A 12,657-nucleotide genomic window follows, 5' to 3' on the forward strand; every position below is an offset into this window, starting at 1 on the left:
TTCTGACACTTGCCGTCTGTATCTGCCACGTGCGCCTGCGTCTGCCCTGTGCGTCTGCCCTGTGCGCCTGCCCTGTGGGTCTGCCGCATGCGTCTCTATTCAACATCTCCAGACCCCACCATGGGAAACTTCACAGAGGGCTTCCTAAGGGTGAGACCTGAGTTGTAGCACTCAGGCTGGACTCATGTGGAGAATTAACAGTAAACAAGGTTGGATGTTCCGTGTTTCCTAATCACTTCAGCCACATACTCAGGCCTCAGTCTGCACAGACATTTTCCTGGCTTCCCAAAGATGTCATTTTCAAAGGAGTGGCGTTTTTGTGTTCTGGTATTTACAAAAAAGTATTTTCTGGGTCAGAAGTCTTCTTCCTGAAGAACTATGACAGAAATCTGTAGCAAGTGAGAGACCTGTTTCTCTTCTTTTTACAAGTGATTGAGTCGATGAGGGCGGGCCATGGATTCTGGGGCTCTGCTCTGTTAGAGGAGCATCGACTTGCGGTTTTGTTGTACTGAGACGGCTCAGTTTGGTCACTGCCTCATATTTGTTGAAAGAGTCTACAGCATTAATTCCCAGACTTTCCTTCAGGGTTGTGCTTCATAACTCTGTATAACTCTCTTTGTAGTCACTAGTATGTAGGAAATAATTTCTGAGCCGTGTAGAGAGACACTGCCAAGGACAACATGTCTCAACTGTAGCCTTTGGTCTTCATCAGCGTGCCAGGTACTTCTGAGTCACGTTGAAGCTTCGATGCTCTTCCAGCCTGGGTTAGCAGTCTGAAGGCGTCTATTTTCTGCTCCATAGAAACTATCATTTTGGGGATGGGGTTATATCTTAGTGGATCTATAGCTTAGTGCTTGCCTAGCATGTTCAAAGCCCTAGGTTCAATCCTTAGCACTGCCAAACCAAATACACATTTATTGATATTAGTATACATGTATATAAATTTTATTTATTCAATGTATGAGTGCTCTGCTGCATATACACCCACCTGCCTGAAGACGGCATCAGATTCCCCTATAGAGAGCCACTATGTGGTTGCTGGGAATTGAACTCAGGACCTCTGGAAGAGCAGCCAGCGCTCTTAACCGCTGAGCCATCTCACCAGCCCAATATTAGTATATTTACAAAACAAAACCTTATTATTGATTCTTTGTGAGTTTCACATCATGCACCCCAGTCCCACTCATCTCCCCCCTCCCCGCTTGTATCTGCCCTCTGTCTTTGCAACCTCCCTCCAAAAGAAAACACACACACACACACACACACTAATAAAAATAAACAAAACAGAGCATAGAAAATATCTCACTGTAGAAGCCATAGTATGTCACAGTGTGTCCTGCAGAATGTCCCGCTGTCCACACATCTTCAATCGCGAATGGTCATTGCAATGAGTCATTGGTCTAGTTCAAGGTCTCTGGCTTCTGTGACGCCATCAATATTCTTAGATCCCCACCGGGACTCCTTTGGGTTATCCTGTTGTTGTCCAGCCTCATGGAGATCCTTCAGTTTTGGGTCAGCAGGACTGGCTCTTTCATGTGCCCCATCAGTTCACAGATAATACAGATTTTGCAGTGGGCCGACTCTGGATCTGGGCCTGGGTGGTAGCTGAGCTCATCAGCCCACAGGTTCTCCCTCATCCGACCACCAGGGGGAGCTCTATAGCACGGCTCTAGGTAGGCCACTCAATGCTACCATCACCAGGAGGCAGGGTCAGCTTTCCTGCTGGCCTCAAGGCCAGCTCACGTGTACCCACGCCTCCAGAGCTTCTCTAGGCAGTCCAGTCAAGGCATGGGGCCCACTCTCCCAAGTGCTGCAGCCTGTGAGGGGCTGGCCAGTCCTGCACAGGCCCTGGACATACACGTGGTTCTGGGTGGCTGGCCAACCCAGAGACTTCCCGATGGTCTCTATCTAGTGGTAATATGCGACACCAACTCCTGCTGCCACATAGTCACTGACCCAGACAGAGCCCTCAGAGCAGCAGCACAGGCCAGGACTTTACCAGGTGGTGGGATCGGGGGCGTGGCTGCTCACAACAGGCTATTCCTCTACTGCGTGGTGTCTCTAGTTCTATCTCCCTCTACAACGCTGAAACGGCTGTTCTTTTCTCTCATCTATCTGCCCACTACTCGCTTGCATATAGTAGTGGCTCTCGCTGCAGACTGGGTGACCTATTCAGTGTTGTGTGGCCTCTAGGTGTCCCATGAGGCATGGCGGTGGGTGGGTCTATGGAGATATTCCCCTCCTCCAGGGAATCCTGCGGAGGCAGGCAGGTCTCTGGACCTCTCTCCCTGCCTGCACCCCACGGCTTGCAGTGGGAGGGTCTCTGGATGTCTTAGTCCTCCGCCGGTGCTACTTTTGTGTGGCGGCAGGCAGGGGTCTGTAATGGAGTGGAGGGCATCTTTCCCTACTCAAGATGTGTGGCATGGCTGTCAGCAGGTCTCTGGGTGTCTCCTGATTTTACTTTTAGCCTTCACTGCCATCAGTACAGCCCTGGGATACTGCGATGACCTTCTTGTCGCTAACCTCAGCACAGCAGCCAGAGGTTCCAGCTCAACGCCAGTCAAGGCGTATTAGTATTTTTTAAAAAAGTATTTCTATCTGTATGTGTTTATACGGTGTGTTCCCATGCATGCGTGCGAGCGAGCGAGTGAGCGACCGAGAGACAGAGAGCTCACACGCTGAGCGAGCAAGCAAGCGAGCAGTACCTATGGAAGCCAGGAGGGGGCACCAGATTTCCTAGAACTGGAGTTACAGATAGTTGGATGTGAATCCTCAGTCTAGTGTGGGTGCTGGGAGCCAAATTCTGGTCCTCTGTAAAAGCAGGAGATGCTCTTAACCACCGAGCCACCTCTTTAGCTTCATAGTAGTATTTTTAAAGTTAGGAATTAGGAGTTAGTCTCTGTAATATGAAAATAGGGCAATGAATAGAATTTGTGGGGTAAAGGGTCTCTCTCTCTGCGAGCCGGATGACGCGAGTTAGATTCTTGGAACTTACAAGGTGGAGGGAGAGAACCAACCCCCACAAGTTGTTCTCTGACCTCCACGGCATCCCCGCAAATAAATAAGTAATAAATAGATAAGATAATAGATTCTATGTGTATATTTTAAGATCATTTTATTTCCTGGTTTTCTTTTTTTAAATTTTAAAAAATTTTTAGTCATACTCCTTTGTCGGTGTTCCATTGCTGTGAAGAGACAACGTGACCACAGCATTCGTATGAAATAAAGCTTTTAACTGAGGCTGGCGTAGTCTCAGAGGCTTAGTCCAGGATCCTCAATGGTGGAGGACTGCATATTTGTATACACATGCCTGGTGTCCAAGAAGGTCAGAAGAGGGTGCAGGATGCTCAAAGTTGGGGTTACAGTTGATCGTTGTCCACCATGCAGCTGCTGGGGATTGAACCTGGGTCCTCTGCAAGAGCAACAGGTGCTCTAAACCACTGAGCCACTTCTCCAACCATGTTTTAAAGTATTCAGTGTATGTGAGTGTGTGTGTGTGTGTGTGTATGTGTGTGTGTGTGAGGAGTGTATGTATTGTATGAGTGTGTGTATGTGTGTGAGTGTATATGTGAGAGTCTTTGTGTAGTGTGTGTATGTGTGTGAGTGTATATGTGAGAGTGTATGTGTGAGTGTGTGTATGTGTGTGAGTGTGTATGTGAGAGTGTATGTGTGTTTGTGAATAAACATGTGAGAGTGAATGTGTTTGAGAGAGTATGTGTGTATATGTGTATGTGAGTGTGTGTGTGTGTGTGTGTGTGTGTGTGTGTAATGGAGACAATGTTTGGGTCTGATTTCATTTACTTATCTGTGATGTCAGGGTTAACTAGAAAGCCATCCTTCCCTGCCTGGGATCCTGGACTGTGTGAGTGGAGAATGGGACTGAGCAGCCATTCCTGTCCTCTCCCTGACGGTGCCTGAGCTCTGCCACTGCAGCAGGAAGGGCACCTAGGGCCCTGCAGACCGTGGGAGCTGGCCTCCATTTCATGTTGAAGTCACCTCATAATCCCATGACATCGGTAGCCAATGGGGAGCCGCTGAGCCGGCTCTTCCCGTTGGAGAAATCACTGCTGCGCTCTTCTGCTTTTGAGGGGCCACCACCATACTCACCTGTGCCTATGATTTCTGGCCCGTGTATTTAGGTATTTAGTATCAGGACTACAATATTGGCCTTTGTTTTGTTTGGTGTTTTTCCTTCCTATTATACAGACTTTCAAATTTCCACCCTGTGTTCGGCCCAGGTCTTTGTAGCCTGGAGGGGTCTAGGTGGCTGTCATGGTCGTGTGGTTGTTATTTCTTGCAACAAATATACTGAACGTGGAGACGGAATCACAGTATAGGAACAGATAAGGCATTGTTTTCATTTGCTTTTTTGTTTTGAGGCAGAGTATTCCAGTCTGGCCTTGAACTCACTACCCCGCTGCCTTGGACCCCTGAGTGTAGGATGGCCAAATTCAGCTTCACTGTTCACATTCCAAGATCAAACACCTCTTGACAATTAAGAAATACTTCATTGGCGAGGCATGGTGGCTGCGCTCACAATCCTAGTACTGACAAAGCAGAGGCAGGAGGATTAGAAAATCAAGGCCATCCTTGTCTACATAGTAAGTGGGAGGCTTAGCCTAGGCTACATGAGACCCTGTCTCAAAAGTCCAAAGCCAACTAAGAACTGCATTCCTTTCCTTGTGAGTTACACTAGCTAGAATGTTCCACAAAGCCATGATGAAGGAAGGTCGATTTTAATGAGATATAAATAGGTGGTTGATTTTAATGAGATATAAATAGGTGTTTGAAGAGGATGTTTTGGAGTTAAGAGTTGCTCAGAGAATGACTAGCGTGACCTCTGCACTGCCTCCCAGATGCTGAGATACCAATACTCCAAACCAGCCTTACAAAGGGTCTAGAGAGCGCCGGGGGCCTTAGTTACTTATCACTCTGTCTGTTGTTTCCTCAGACTGCCTTTTCAAGGTGTGCCCTATGAATCGATACTCTGCCCAGAAGCAATACTGGAAAGCCAAGCAGGCGAAGCAGGGAAACCACACTGAGGCCACCTTGCTGAAGAAGCTCCAGGTAAGTGCGGCCATCTTCCTCCTGAGAGGAGCGGAAGAGGCAGCCAGTGTCAGCAATTTCAGATTTTCGGATAGACCGCAGGCGTGGTGCACAGGCAGGTCCTTTCAGTTGCAGGCCGTGCCTGCTTACTTCCCAGCACGTGGACAGCACATCCCCACGGTTATTTTTTTAAGGTGTGCCAGACTAATTCTAAGCTTCTTACCAAACTGAAAATGAATTAAAAATCTCTGACTAGTAAATATAAATATATTTTATTCTACCAAGTACTTATTTTTTTTTGTAATAGACTATGGAGAAAATAAAGGATCTTTTTTGGAGGGGGGGTGTTAGTTTGACTGAATATGAATTTGTCTTTTATCACTTAAATGCCAGCCACTCTCAGAATTGAAAGTTTTTTTTTTTTCTTGAGGTTTTAATTAACCCACTCCCCCAATAGTTTTATGTTTACAAGTTCCACGGAGTCTTCTGCTTAGCTGAAACTCACTCTATAGAAACAAAAGACCCAAGACAGGTTTGGCTGAATTCAGCATAGACTGCAAAGTTGTGGTACATGGGGCACTGGAATCTGGGTGCTCTCAGTAACAGAAAACTTTCTTGCTGGGCATGGTGGTGCCTGTCTTTAATCCCAGCACTTGGGAGGCAGAGGCAGGTGGATCTCTGAGTTCAAGACTAGCCTGGTCTACAGAGTAAGTTCCAGGACAGCCAGGGCTACTTGAAGAAACTCTGTCTTGGTCCCTCCTCTCCCCCTAAAATGTGCAAAGTTACCACCTTATATTATATCATTTAAGTCTTGCCCCTCGCCCCATCCCGCTCTCCGGCGATGCAGCCAGTCTGAATTATTCTTGTTACTGAGAATGCACTGTAAGCCATCCTTTCTGCCTGCCGTGTTTCCCCGCTGAACACTCGGATGCTCTCTCGTAGCATGCCGCAGAGCTGGAACAAAAACAGAATGAGTCAGAGAACAGGAAACTTTTGGGAGAAATCGTGAAGTACAGCAACGTTATACAAGTAAGTCTCCATTTTGTCATCAAAGAGGAAAGCATTTTATGGGTGACTTGTCAAATCACTCACATGGCCGTGTACCAATATTTGAGGTGCTGTGTTTGTTCTTTGGTAGGGATGGTAATTAGTATGACAGTTTCAGTAAACACCCATCGTACCACGTATGTATTAAATATGTCTTGCACCAGATCCCCAAGCCCAGAACAAGGGAGATCCATTCAGTGACCTCGGGGTGTGTGCCACACCACAGACAAGACTGTGCAGAAGGATTTCTAAGTCCCATAAGAAGGGAAGTTTTCAAGTTTTACGTTTAACAGGTAGTCTTTGATTGGCTTTCAGTCTTCACTGTCAGTTTGTACACAAACCCTGATTTATCTCTGCTGTGTTCCTTTCTCCTGCTTCATTTGGATCTTTTTGACTTTTTTTTTTAATTTGCTAGTAAGTGCCACACCTTGTTCCAAAAAGAATGTAAGACCTTTTCCAAGAAACACAGCACACTGGGAAATAAAGCCCCAGTCACTGAAGAGGCACTTGGGTAGCTGGATGAGGTGAAGTCAAGGGTGAGGCTTGTTTGGAAAACCTGTTTGGAAAGTTTGGTAAACCTCCAGCCCAGGGCATTTCTGCTGCTGCCTGGCCACCAGGAATGACTTTGTCACTGTCCTGTTAGGGGAGGTCTGCAGTATAGCGTCCATCTGGAGTCTAGAAACACAGCCATTCCCAGAAGTGAGACCAGGAACGTGTTTCTCTTGTGTGCTCATAAAGACGATTCTGTTTAAAGTGGTAAACAATGGCCTCACAGGTTCCTTACAGTAATCGCCACAATGAGGTACTTTATACGGCTGCTTTAAAGAACAATGTCTCCTGATATTTTGTCCTGGACCAATAGCAGTGTGCCAGAGGGCAGAGCAAAGCTGTTCCTCCAAGGGCAGGATGGGCCTCACACTCTTGACTGTGGGACCTCATCTAGTGATAGAGAGAGTGGCTTTCAGCTTGGTGGGGCTGCATACCCCCAAGTAGTCTTCCAGAGAGTGTCCCTTCACAGAGTTCTTGTGACTCCCTTGAGCTTCTTCTCAAGTATTTCAAGTACAAATGTCTGTCTTCTCAGCTAAGGGCTGAGACTTTGACATAGACCACGTAGGTACATACTCAGGCTTGAGTGTGCGTGTGTGTGTATGAGTATGTGAGTGTGTGTGCATATATAAGTGTGCATGACTGGGTGTATGAGTTGTGTTTGTGTGTGAGTGTGCATGTGTGTGAGTGTATATGAGTGTGCACGAGTGTGATTGTACATGAGTGTGTGTTTGTATATGCGAGTGTGTATGTTTGTGTGAGTATGTGTGCAAGAGTGTGTGTTTGTGAGTGTGCATGAGTATGTGTGTGAGCATATGAGTGTGTGAGATGTGCATGTGTGAGTCTGCATGAGTGTGAATGTGCATGAGTGTGATTATATATGAGTGTGAGTATGTGCTTGTGTATGTGAGTGTACATGGGCATGAGTGTTTAGTGTGTATGTTTGTGTTTGTGTATGTGTGCATGAATGTGTGAATGTGAGAGTGTGTGTAAGTATATGAGTGTGTGTGAGTGTGCATGAATGTGAGTTGTGTTTGTGTGTGACTATGTATGAGTGTGTGTTTGGGTATGTGAGTGTACATGTGCATGAGTGTGAGTATTTGTGTGGATGTGTGTGTGTGTACATGTGAATGAGTGTGTGTGTGTGTGCATGAGTGTGTATGTGCAGATGTGTGTGAATATGTATGAGAATGTGAATGTGAGAGTGTGTGTGAGTGTGCATGTGCATGCCTGAATGTATGAATGTGAGAGAGTGTGAGTATATGAGTGTGTGTAATTGTGTGAGATTTGCATATGTGTGAGTGTGCATAAATATCTGTGTGTGTAAGCCTGGGGTCAGCCTCATCTCTGTTGTTCCTTAGGAGTTACCCCACCTTGTTTTGGGGACGAGATCTCTCATAGGCCTGGCACTAGTGGATTCAGCCAGACTGGCTGCCAGGGAGCCCAGGGACCCGCCTTCCCTGTGTTGCAATAACAAGTGTGTGTCACCTCGTCCTCCTTCCTATTTTGACTTTTTAACTTGGGGGACTGAACTCATGCTTGTAAAGGCAGCAAGTGATCAGTTGAGTTATTTCCCAGACCCATGGGTCTTTGTGCCTTTATTGGTACAAAAAGAACCAAGGGTAGTGCCTTGAGTGTTGCAAGAAAATGATTTTTTTTTCAATTAAAGACTTAGCTTTTACTCTGAAATTACTTCAGCCTCATCTTGTGGGTACTAAAATGACCACTCTCTTCTGAAAGGTTCTGAAAGCAGGCGGGAAGTTTATCTTCATGTTTCTATTCAGTAAGGTTATATCTGGGGAAGACTCTGTCCACAGCATCCATGGAGATGGGAGAGGTGAGGGCTGTTCCTTCTGCATCTGAGAAGTGGAAGGTCAGGTCTCTGTTGACTGTTGATGCCACAGAACAGGAGTTAATGCTGTCTGTGTGCAGAAGTGCTTAGACACGCAGGGTAGGTGTGTACATTCTCTCAGGGGTTTTGTTTGTTTGTTTTTAGTGGATTCTGCTTTTGTGGTTGTACAAGTGTTGGTAATGAGTGGAATCTGGGGGATCTTCCAGGTCATTTTGGAAAGACAGGTTTTAGTCTGTTATTTCTGAGTAGGAGAAGATGTCTTCAGCATCTCCTGGTGTGTCCTTCTCACACAGACAGCATCACCCTTGGAGCAGAACTCAGAGCCGAGGCAAGGAGCAGCTCAGAAAGTTGGTGCTTGTTGAGTCTTAGAATCGGTCACCCGTCTAGTGTCCACCATAAGCCACGACGTGTAGGTTTGTGAGTGTAACTCCTGAGGAGGCCATGAGTACAAGCACTAATATACATCTTCTCCCTGCAGCTACTGCATATAAAAAGCAACAAGTACCTGACCGTGAACAAGAGGTTACCTGCTTTACTGGAGAAGAACGCCATGCGTGTGTCGCTGGATGCTGCAGGGAACGAAGGGTCCTGGTTCTACATCCATCCCTTCTGGAAGCTGAGAAGCGAGGGTGACAATGTACGTGTGTGCAAAGCCAAGAGGGAAATGAACATCATGTTCTTAGAGAACTCAGGAAGTACATACAGAGGCGGGAAATGCAGTCTTCAGCTAGTTAATTCTTAACAATTTAAGGTAGCATATAAAGCAATGGGTTACATTATAGTGTCTTTTGCACACGTGTGACTGTACTTTCTAACACATTTTGCTTTAGCATTTTTTTTTTAACGAGGCTAAATGCATTTGTTTACAGTTTACACCATGCTCAGAAATCACAAGTGAGATGTCAGCTCGAGGTAGAGTCATCTCCAGCCTGAGTATGTGAAACCTTTTTAAAGAGGCAGGCTTGCTTAGACAGGATTGGGGTTGCTTGCAAGGACGAGAACCAGTATGGCTCCTGGCCTTCTGAATGAACAGGAGAACATGTGGAGAGTCATGCCAAAGCTCCGTTCAGTGTCTTCAGAGCCAATTCCTTACAGTGTTGTCATGGGTGTGCAGCATCTGAGGGAAGGGGCTGTGGCATGCTCTCATTGGTGTTGACTGCAAATTGGGCTGTGCAAAAGATTGTGATGTCATGACTGATTACATCAGTGGGTCTCAGCCTTGCAGCTCTTTCATATAGTGCCTCATGCTGTGGTGACCCCCAACCATAAAATTACTTTGGTTGTTACTTCATCACTGTAAGTTTGCGATTATGAACAGTAGTGCAGACATCTGTGTTTTCCAGGGGTTCCAAAAGGGTTCATGACCCACAGGTTGAGAACCATGGGCTTAGGTCTTTTCTACTATTTTGTGGGGAGGGAGGAGTGAAATAATTTCATAGGAACAATGATTTCATCTTATTTACTGAGATGGATCTCACTATATACCTGCCTAACCTGGCACTTGTTATGTGGTTTAGGCTGAGGTCTGACTTGGATTGATCCTCCTACCTCAGTACTAGCTTAGTACTAATACTAAGTACTAAGCACTCAGTACTAATACTAAGTACTAAGCACTCAGTACTCAGTACTAATACTAAGTACTCAGCACTCAGTACTAATACTAAGTACTCAGTACTCGTACAGGCTGCTGGGATTACAGGTATGCACCACCACATCTGGCTAAAAGATTGATATTTTTGTGATAGTCCTTAGCACTTGGAAGATGCTCGATAAAGGCTGGCTCATAAAGTAAAACTCCTTAACAAATGTCACATGAACAATACTTGCCATGTGAGAAAGTTAAAGTGACTGACATGAAAATAAAATTCTCTGTCAGAGTTTTCACAGTAGACACTTTGGTTACATCTTTAGTGTGCGTGGAGGTATTTTGTCTGTTTGAAATGTCTTCCTTTTCTAGAGAATCTCTTTTTCCAGTGAATTTTAAAATGTAAATTCAATTCCACAGGACATGAGCGCCATGATTTATTGGGTTAATAAGTTTTCTGGTGATGTCTTCCTTAGGTAAGGCTTGCTCTGCATGGCATGCAGGAATGTGTTGGTTTCCTTGGAAAGGCAGTGCTCCCCTCCCCCATGAAGTAGATCTGTGCAGTGAGCATGCTGTGTCTTTACTCTGAGTGGGTAGTTAATTACAATCAGCTCTCAATTACTCAAGGGCTAAAATGCAGTTTGTGAACTACGGCCATCTAGGATACCTTTCCTTCTGATGCTGTACCAATCCTGCAACCCCCATGTTACCATCTATAGGTCATCACGAAAACTAAAGAGCAAACCAAAGGAATCCTAAGCTCAATCCAGGAAAGAATATGTTGGCATACTAGAATGGGTGTCTCGGCTATTAGGTTAGATGCGATCTCTTTTCTCTTCAGCTTGATGGTATCAGTAGAGAGTTGAATGTAACCAACTACTTTAGACAATTAGTTTCAGTAGAAACAGTCTTTCACTGGAGCCCGTTTTTTGTGGCCACCCACAATTCGTTAATTTGTTCCTATCTGAATTCACTCCCCATGGAGCCCAGTTGAAGGTCTTCCACCTTGCTGCTTGCAGAAACAGTCACTGCATTTGTTCACCTCCATGTAGCTTTGTGTGTTGCTGAGGAAGGCTGGCATGCCCACAGCCCTGTATCAGCTGCACATGGACTTGTGTCACAGCTCTTCCTCTCTTCGCTAGGAATAGGTAGCATTTTGAAACATCAACCTACTATAGTTTGTTGAAGGCAGTTGAGAATACTGTCTCTTTGAGTGTGGTTTAATCATGACTGAGTTTCTGCAGAAGTATATTAAATGAAGAGGAAATCTCTATGTTTAGAGGGATTTTTAAATCACAGTTTGCTGTTTAGCAATGAGTGGAGTAGCGAATTCGGTTGTGCGCATTCAACAGGCAGCCCTCTGAGCTCAAGCGGAGGGTGATGCAGATACCAGCTGGAGTCCAGGCTGTTGGTTGTGCTAAGTGCACAAGGCTGCACTCCGTAGGAATTGGGGGAAAACAGTCACATGCTCTCCCTCACACACAGCCATATACAAAGTCCTTGGTTGCTGCTAAGCTACCAGAAGAGGAAACCTGTGAGTGGAAACATCAGTATTCCATTTGTCCTCCTTATGTTTGAGTAGTTACTTTTTTGTTTTCAATCTTGACCTAAGTAGACAAGGGTCCTTTATGCTGATGGTAGATTGCAAGGTATGAAGAGGTGGGATTGTTTTTTTAAGTCAGTAGAAAATCCTAGAGCTTAGAGAGGGATTCTATCTGGCAAGCAGACATTGCTGTTTTACAAAGCGATGTGTCTGACATTTTTTGCAGAGGGCTCTGGCATTCTGATTCCCATTGTGAGGTTCTTTTTATCGTCCCAGGTACCACTTCAAAGCAGGGCTAGCCAGCTCCAGGTGGTATCTCCGTCATTGAAGCCGCAGCTTGAATGTGGCATAGCCGTTATGTGGGCCCAACAGATACTTTGGGGATTTCAGTTTCTTTGTTAAAATATGCTAGAGAGACAAGGGTTGATTGTAAGATGTAAAATAAAAAGCCCTCGTGCTCCAGTTATGTGCCAGATAGACAGCTTCTTAGACAGCACCATCAGTACTTCAGGCCTGAAGCCTCAGTCCTCGGAGAATAATTCCAATATATCTAGTAATATGAATTCCCTGAGATTGTGGGCTCTTTCTTAAACACATTTGTCTTCTTCCTAGCCCCTCTTAACTGTTCTCTAAAACAAAGATTTACTTATCTTTATTTTCTGTACATGAGTGTCTAGCTGTATTCATGTTTGGAAGGTTGGACAAGGACCAGAGACCAGTCCCACAAGTAGCAGGTGCTTGTCCCACAAACCCAAGGGCAGCCTTCCTGTGTTTGATTAGTGAACCTGAGGCTTCTCTGACACACTCAGACCTCCATAGTTGGGGGCAATACAATCCTCAGCGTTATCTACTTAGGGTCACATGGCACTGGAAGTGTGACTGTGTTTTGATTTAAGGTACATTGGAGATGTCCTAAGTCCCAGTGGCTTTATTAGTTACAGATCAAACTAATCTATAACTGTTCTAATATGCAACTGGTATAAAACATGCAAAGGGAAGGTTTTCGATTTTGCTTCAGAGTGGGAAAGCCCCGCAGGT

At 45.5% G+C, this 12,657-nt stretch overlaps 1 protein-coding gene across 2 annotated transcripts in view; it reads left to right on the forward strand.

Moving 5' to 3' along the window:
* Nucleotides 1-12,657, forward strand: part of Itpr2 (inositol 1,4,5-trisphosphate receptor type 2) — a 384,041-nt gene that overhangs the window by 70,205 nt on the left and 301,179 nt on the right. For both annotated transcript variants that reach the window (XM_028757612.1, XM_028757613.1), the window contains exons 3-5: nt 4,952-5,067; nt 5,989-6,075; nt 8,970-9,128. In XM_028757612.1, coding sequence (XP_028613445.1) covers nt 4,952-5,067; nt 5,989-6,075; nt 8,970-9,128 — 362 coding nt within the window. The remainder of the gene's footprint in view (nt 1-4,951; nt 5,068-5,988; nt 6,076-8,969; nt 9,129-12,657) is intronic.

Source organism: Grammomys surdaster, unplaced genomic scaffold (genome assembly GCF_004785775.1).
Source record: "Grammomys surdaster isolate TR1022 unplaced genomic scaffold, NIH_TR_1.0 126176, whole genome shotgun sequence".
Lineage (NCBI taxonomy): Eukaryota > Metazoa > Chordata > Mammalia > Rodentia > Muridae > Grammomys > Grammomys surdaster.